Source organism: Tinamus guttatus, unplaced genomic scaffold, assembly GCF_059628265.1.
Source record: "Tinamus guttatus ecotype Peru unplaced genomic scaffold, ASM5962826v1 Tinamus_guttatus_pri_ptg000311l, whole genome shotgun sequence".
NCBI classification, from domain to species: domain Eukaryota; kingdom Metazoa; phylum Chordata; class Aves; order Tinamiformes; family Tinamidae; genus Tinamus; species Tinamus guttatus.
The window spans coordinates 3,352,638-3,360,774 of NW_028288845.1; the positions used below are offsets into that span (position 1 = coordinate 3,352,638).

At 49.5% G+C, this 8,137-nt stretch overlaps 1 protein-coding gene across 1 annotated transcript; it reads left to right on the forward strand.

The window, feature by feature from the left end:
• CHST2 (carbohydrate sulfotransferase 2) lies at nt 1–1,765 on the forward strand. The gene has a single exon (XM_088528531.1). The coding sequence runs from the start codon at nt 20–22 to the stop codon at nt 1,301–1,303; it is 1,284 nt and encodes a 427-aa protein (XP_088384657.1). The 5' UTR covers nt 1–19; the 3' UTR covers nt 1,304–1,765.
• The last annotated feature ends 6,372 nt before the right edge of the window (nt 1,766–8,137 follow it).

Below are 8,137 nucleotides of genomic sequence, written 5' to 3' on the forward strand. Positions count from 1 at the left end.
GCCGCCGCCGCCGCGCAGCATGAAAACGTGCCGGCGGAAGGCGCTGGCGCTGTGCCTGGGCTACGCGCTGCTGCTGCTGCTCGCCGCGCTCAACCTGCTCGAGTACCGGCGGCGGCGGGAGCCGCGGCGCTGCGCAGAGCCGCCCGCCGCCCCGCGCCGCCGCCCCGCGCCGCCGCCCGCGGGCAGCCGCGGCCCGGTGAGCGCCCGGCGGCAGCTGGTCTATGTGTTCACGACCTGGCGCTCGGGCTCATCCTTCTTCGGGGAGCTCTTCAACCAGAACCCCGAGGTGTTCTTCCTCTACGAGCCCGTGTGGCACGTCTGGCAGAAGCTGTACCCCGGCGATGCCGTCTCGCTGCAAGGGGCGGCCCGCGACATGCTGAGCTCTCTGTACCGCTGCGACCTCTCCGTCTTCCAGCTCTACAGCACGGCCGGTGCCGGCAAGAACCTCACCACGCTGGGCATCTTCGGCGCCTCCACCAACAAGGTCATCTGCTCCTCGCCCCTCTGCCCGGCCTACCGCAAGGAGGTGGTGGGCATGGTGGACGACCGCGTGTGCAAGAAGTGCCCCCCGCAGCGCCTGAGCCGCTTCCAGGAGGAGTGCCACAAGTACCGCACGCTGGTCATCAAGGGCGTCCGTGTCTTCGACCTGGCCGTCTTGGCCCCGCTCATGCAGGACCCATCCCTGGAGCTCAAAGTCATCCACCTGGTGCGCGACCCCCGCGCTGTTGCCAGCTCCCGCATCAAGTCCCGGCACGGGCTCATCAGGGAGAGCCTGCAGGTGGTGCGGAGCCGGGACCCCCGCATCCACCGCATGCCCTTCCTAGACGCCAGCCACAAGCTGGGCGGCAAGAAGGAGAGTGGCGGCGGCTCGGACTACCACGCGCTGGGCGCCATGGAGGTCATCTGCAGCAGCATGGCCAAGACCCTGCAGACCGCCCTGCACCCCCCCGACTGGCTCCGGGGCAACTACCTGGCCGTGCGCTACGAGGACCTGGTGGTGGAGCCCATCAAGACCCTGCGACAGGTCTACGGCTTCGTCAACCTGACGGTCAGCCCGGAGATGGAGAAGTTCGCCCTCAACATGACCAGCGGGCCGGGCTACTCCTCCAAGCCCTTCGTGGTGTCGGCCAGGAACGCCACGCAGGCGCTGAGCGCCTGGAGGACCGCGCTCAGCTTCCCGCAGATCAAGCAGGTGGAGGAGTACTGCCAGCAGCCCATGGCCCTGCTGGGCTACGAGCGGGCCGGCAGCCCCGAGGAGGTGAAGGACCTCAGCAGAACGTTGCTCAGGAAGCCGCGGCTGTGACGGGTGCGCGAGCCCGGCCCTCCTGGCTTGAGGGAGGGAGGGAGCCGGGAAAAGCAGCCTGGTTTCTGATTTCCTCCAAAGAACTGCTGAAGGGTAACATACAGTAATGCGATGATTTATTTCTTTTTCTCCTTCTTTTCTTTTCTTTTTTTTTTCCTTTCATGGGGTTATATACAATTAAAAAAAATAAAGCAGAACTGAACATACATGTAAAACCCCTCTCCCCTTCTCAAAATGCCAGGCGTGATGCTGTACCAAGATCTTGTTTACGGAGTTGCTGTTGCTTTGAGGCTGGTAGCAAAACTCTTGCACAATTCCTAATACATCTGTCTCCCATGGTGTGGAGGGGATGCCCTTGCAAGGCATAATGCTGAAAATCAGACTTTTGTATGAAAGTAATTGTTCAGACATGATAGTAATAAACAAAACAATAAATGATATTCATTTTTATAATTACCTCAATTGTTTGGGAATTACAGCATTGCTTATGTAGAGCTTACAGGAATGCTTGCTTAAAATAGCAGGAAGGGCTCTTCTAAGGGTGCGGGTGGAGGGCTGGAGTGCAGCGTTTGACATGGTCGAAGATGAGAGGCTGCTCTTGCACGAACAAGCACAGATCTCCTAAATGTAGTGCAGGTTTTCTGGCTATATCAAAGCAAATTTCTATTTAACTGTTGTCTCTTTTTGTTGTATTTAAGGAGTTTTTGAAGTGCCACTGTAACAGTGTCCTAAGAGTTCTGAAACATTTGCCATCACAGCAGTATTTATTTTTGTCTTGACGTGTATGTCCTGGAGTCACTGTCAAATAGAGGTGGATCTACTGTGTGACAAAAAAATACCAGATTTGAAAAGACATTTATCATACTGGAAACCTTAGCATGTGTGAAAACTAAAATAAAATGATATATTATGTATATTCTATAGTGCTAACAATAGACAGTAAGATATTTAAGATACTCTTGGTGTTCTTTGGTAGCAGGCATAACAGGGAAGCATTGAAAAATGCATAAAAATGCATAAAATAATTTATCCTCCTTTGTGTAAGTGTCAGAGAGTGTATTTATGTGTAAGGAAGGAGGAAGCGTGCAGATGAGGATTTGTAGCTGTAATGGAGTTTTTATGGAGCGAGACCGGCATTCGGTCTCAGAGTGCTGCTTGGACGCTCGTTGCCGTGAGCTGTCGTTGCTCCGTGATGGAGCCAGAGGGTGATCTGGCTCTTCCTTTCTGGGAGCTGTGCCTAAAGAATCTGCCTCATCCATTAAACTTGATAAAAAGAGGAGATTTTACCACTTCTGCTTTTATAATTTCCTACTAAAAGCCCCTGTCTATTAAAGGTTAAGTGATGTGTTGCGCAGCAGAAGTGCAAACACCTCAAGTACTTTTTAATCGTGGTGGTGGTGTTCTCTAATGCTCTTGGAAAGACTTATCTTGAAACCTGAGTTTTTAAACAAAGTAGTTTTGCCAAGCCGCTCTCTTAGGAGACTGTTGACTTTTGTACGGCAAGTGCATTTTACGTTGCCTATCTGGGTGTTGTGCTTCCAGCAAATATGAAGAATATGAGTGGAAAAAGGAAAGTGCTGTGTGAGAATAAATTGATAAAAGCAGGATGCTGATAAGGCGATGTGGGTGCATGTATGTGCGAGTGTTGTAGTGACTTGTAATGTGTCTTTCTCATACTAGAGTTTTAAGTCAAACAGGTGGTAAGTGCCTGCTCAGGTACGTGCGGTTTTGATGAATTTTGGCACTAGGTGTTAACCTTGTTCTGAATAGGAATGGACCTTTAATGAACGAGCTGTGAGGCTGTTGTGTAAGGGCTGCCGAAGCCCCGCGGCCGCCGCGCAGCCGGGGGCCACATCCGGCGCGCCTGGGGCTGGGCTGGGAGGACGTGCTCCCCAGGCCCAGAGAGCAGGGCTGGGATGGAAGGGACGGCTAGTCTGATAATCGGAATACGTACTAAGATACTTGTGGGATTCCGTGCTTTGTGCTGCACATGCTGGGATGTGATGCCGAATGGGTGGCAGGCGTCTGGTTTGGAGCAAACCCCGGGCTTTGCGTTTTGCGGTCAGACTATCCTGGGGCAGCGTTGGAATATTGGGATCTGTTGACCCCAAATTGGGATTGTGGAGCTCTCCTTCCACCCGTGCCGCTTCATTCAGGAGCCTTGTGGGCGAGCGGTGCCCGCCGGGCTGCTCAGGCAGCCTGTTGACGCCGGGGCGAAGGGCGGTTGCTCCAGGCCACTGAATTCCCTGTTCGGAGGGAGCTTAACAGGTGATCAGAGTAGACAGGAGTTGCCTCCAAGCGCGTGAAATGTATCAGCCCAATGGATTTAGCTGCCCAGATTGCCCTTTGGTCCTGGCCGTGCTGAGGAGCTCCCCAGGCTCCTGCGGAGGGAGCGCTGGCTGCGCTCCTGCCGGTGCCGCGTTGCGAGCAGCGGCCCGCGCTGCCGGCAGGAACCGTGTCAGCAGAGCTACCACAGCTCCGGCTGGTCCCTGCGTGAGCTCCACCTACCACATTGCAGCAAGGAGTCATCACCGCGCTGCTCCGGCAGACCTGGGCGCCTTTTGGTGGGCAGGAGGAGCCATGCAAAGCTCCGGTCCCCAAACTGAGGGGCTGCAACTGGCCTTGGGGCAAAGCTTCCCGAGAAGCGAATGGGATTTTGCTTGTGAAATACTGGTTGTCTGGACCCTCTGTTTGATGCTGCTGTGTTAAAAAATAAATATGTAAACAAGTAGCAGTTAAGAGGCTATTTTTAGTCCTTTTAATCCTATGTCTTCAGAAAAGAGGATTAGAGGAATTAAAAAAGAACATAATAATTGAAAAAAATCTGGAAAATGATAGAGAAAATAGGATATCAGAAAGTATTTGGATGTGGTTATGAAAGACCTCTGCTACTGTGGGCAGAGACATCTAGCTGAGATCTGAATACTTGACTCAAATAACATCTCACGCTTGAAGAACAGCGCACGGGTTTGATCTCTGTCTGATTTAATAGCAACTGTGTGCTGCTTAAACTGAAGTTAACGCTTGCGATAGTGGAAAATCAATAGGATAAACTAGATGTGGAGCACACTAAGCTCCATGGAGCTGGGGGAGAGGGTGTCTCTGAAGAGCTGGCAAGGCATTGCTGCAGCTGAGATAGCCCAGCACTCACCTCTGGGTGGTTTTCTGCTGCGAACTGATACAGAAAGTTGTACAGTCACTGCGCTGGGTACCGATCACTGTGTGCATGGAAACACTGGGAAATCCTCCGCCCTCCCAACGTCGAATCAACTTAAAAACGTATGTGTAAAAGTGCACAGGGATTTTGCAACTCACCTAAAGGCTGGTAAAGAAAACTGGTTTGGAGCAATTCAGGTGTCTCTGGGGCTTTCTAATAAAAAGAGGAAGTTCTTCATTGTTCAGCTCTCTTCACTCCTTGCCAGGTGTTAACTCCATCCCCTGTCTGGGGATGAGGAGGAGCACAACTGCCTAATTTAAAACCACAAAGCTTGTTTTTCAGTTGTGATATGAACTCAGGTCTCCAGAGAGGAAATCCTGGTGGTTATAATGAGTTCTGAAACAAGTATTTTCCATTCTGTAGGCCCTGACAGAGAGTGGCATTTTTCTTTATTCGCCCACCCCTTTATTCTTATTTGCTGTGGTGTATTTAAGTGTCCTTAAAGTGCGGCCTAGCTCTGTGCTCCGCGGGGGCCCTGGAGGCTGTCTCAGGTTGCTCCCATCCGTATCTTTAAAGGCAGCTGCGGTCCTTGTGGAGCTGCACGTGCCAGATGTGTCAAGCTCTGTGGGACTGCCTCATGTGAGCCGGGTGACACTCGGGGACGTGCTACCTGCCTCATTCACGCTTTACCCCGGGGATGCCACTGCATCAAAACTCTTCTTATTCTCATGCCACTCAAACTAAAGGCATTGAGCCCAGGAGAAATATTGCTCTGCTGAAATTATGCACATGAACAAAACAAGTTGATCTAATAACGAGGCTGCAAGCGAGGGCAAACCTGCTGCCACCAACGAGTCCCCGTGCGCAGGGTGATAACCCTGGCAGTGGCTCCATGTGGTTTGCGTTTCGTATCAGGGCACCTGAGCACATTCTTAGGAAAATGTGTGTGTGTGTGTGTGTTGTAAAACCAAAAATACATGGAGTGACATTTTGTTGGTATTCAACCATATTACATGCATTTAAAGAAGAAAAAAAAATTGTGACAATTTGGATTTATTGTTAGCCAATGAGTTGTGTTATATTTCAGTAACAGCTCTCGGCTGCCACGATATTTGTAAATCTTAACATAAGCAATCAATTCTGAAAAGAAAGTGCGTAGATTCTGTACAATACAGATTGTTTTAACTTTGCAAGTTAGAAAACTTCCTTGTGTTTATTTTTTTTGGAGATTGGGATTACTGGCATCATGAAATCATGAAAGGAAGATGTATTAGGTCTCCAAATGAGCCTACATGTCTGCGTATTTAGCTTTCAGCCAAAACAAACCCTATGAGAATCGGTACAAAACATAAAATGTGCTGTCTTCCTCTGATGCGTGAAGAGCCAGCGTGTAAATCAGCATGTCCAACACTCCTCAGTCACATTTATATCATGAAAGCTATGAAAATAAAGAAATTGCAATAAAAATTGCATTGCAAATGGGAGAATGAGACTTGAACAGTCATCTTCTGCCTCTGCAGTGAGACACCCAAGCAGTAAAATGCATGTAAAAATACAGAAGAAATGGCAGAAGAAAATCCTGTGTGTGAGGAACCCGCTCGCATCCCAGGAGCGGGACATCCTTGGGCCACTGGTGCTGCAGAGAGCTTTGGCATCCGCTTGGTTGTTGATACATGGAGTAGGGGTCTTGTGGACAGGGTAGGGGACTGGGTAGGGGGGTCACCATCTCCGATCCTGTCATGGATGCTCATGAGCTGTCTGCATGGCCTGCGGTCTCGTAGTACAAGACAACACAAACTTGTCTCAGCATATAATGGCATCACTGGGGGGTAGTTGACTGAAAATATGGCTTTATTGCTGAAAAGTAAGTTGAAAATCAGATTGCCGAAACTCCCCACATGGAAATTTTTTAACAAGAAAGCAATCTGAGAAAGCAAGGCAGGCCTGTGTGAGCAGCTGAGTGGCCTGTTTCTGATGGCAACAGTAGGAACTGGAGCTGCTAACTGGAACAGGCCCTACGGCTAAAATTGTTATGAACTCTAGATGTGCTGGTAAGCTTTGAGTGGGATTTTCAAGAATGCCTTGGCAAATAATTTTCTCCGGAATGGGAATATTATGCAGGAGTAAGTTGAATTATATTTCAGGATGCTTCTGAAAATCATGAACTCATAATTCATGTTGGGAGGGACCTCAGATGGTCCTTGGTCTGACCCCATGCGCCAAGCAGGGTTACTGTGAGATGAGTGGGGTTGCTCTGGGCTCTACACAGCTCTTGGGAACCTCTAAGGATGGAGATCACACAGCCTCCCTGGGCAACTTGTTCCAAGGCTTGACTGTCCTCGTGGTGAACCATGATGTTTGTGCAGAACTGACCCCAAGTTGCTAATTCAGTTACATAAATTTCTTGTTCCTTGATTTTGGTTTTTGGCTGTGACTGCTAATAGGGGTATGTCCTTAGTTCCCCTTAACCACAGTAGGCATCAGCTGCAGCTCATCTGTTGCAAAGCAGCAAAATAGTTAATGAGCAGTGATCTGAGCGGAAGAAATGTGGATTCATAATTAGAACACTGCATCCAGCAATGTCCCTTGTTTTACCCAAGAGTGACGAAGAAGAGAGCAGAGGCAGAAGAAATTCATCAAGAAGAAAGGAAAAGAATGCAAAGCACAAGTTGCTCTCTCTCTGCTATACAAATAAAGAAATATTGTTGAGGAAAACAGATGAAAATAAATGATACAGCACAGGAAGGTTAGAAGAGGATGAATAAATTCATCTTAAAACAGGATAAGAATTTAAAGGATATAAGATTAAAATATGCTGATGCTGTATGCTGTAACCATTTCCAATTAATCACGGTATGCAGGAGTTCTTCAAGTATCGACCATTTTAGATTCACCAGTTTTGTTCAAAATTTTAAGATGAATCAAACATATCATTTTCATAACTGTTTGGATGTTGTTGGTTTTCCAGTCCGCTTTGGGTATAGATAGAAATAGAATAGCTGACCTTTTGTCCTAGTATTTCTTTCCCCAGACCTCTATTAATAAGTTCGCAAGAAGCCCCCTAGTTTGTTAAATTCTTGGCACCATCTTATTCTCCATCTGCCAGATGGCTCCTTCTCCCACCAGCCAGGACTATCAGTAGTTATCTGCTTCAAGCCATGTGCATGTCTTGTAATATTTTATCAGATGAGAAGGAAAGTGGAAGGGAGACACACTTAGTGTTTGTATAACATTCAGAGTCACTTCTGACAGCTTTCAATACTGCTTGCCTCGATGCTCCCCGTGGGTGCTTGCTGTACCGGTGGGGTTACGTTGCCGCTCTGTTCACTAAAACGCTCTAGGGCCAAGGCACCTCGCCTCTCTGCTTGCCCTCTCCTTCAAGTAAGGCATGATGGCTGCGCCTGACCCTACCAATGCCACCCCAGCTGGCTCCTTGCCACCTGCAGAGCCTCTGTGGTGTCACGAGCCGTCACCTGTGTCCCTGTCGCTCCTGCTCCAAATGGAGTGCTCGGCCACAGGGAAGCTGTGGTGCAGAGCTGGCAGGTGCAGAGTGGGCACTCATGTCTAGAAACCCCTGCTGTGGTATCTTGGAGTGACTGGCACTCGGCGGAGATGGTGGCACTAGGTGTGCTTCACGTGAGCATGGGATGCATCTCAGGGTGGCTCCTTACAATTAA

What these genes read in the sequence shown, in the direction of transcription:
- CHST2 (XM_088528531.1), top strand. Translation starts at nt 20, where the DNA reads ATGAAAACGTGCCGGCGGAAGGCGCTGGCGCTGTGCCTGGGCTACGCG.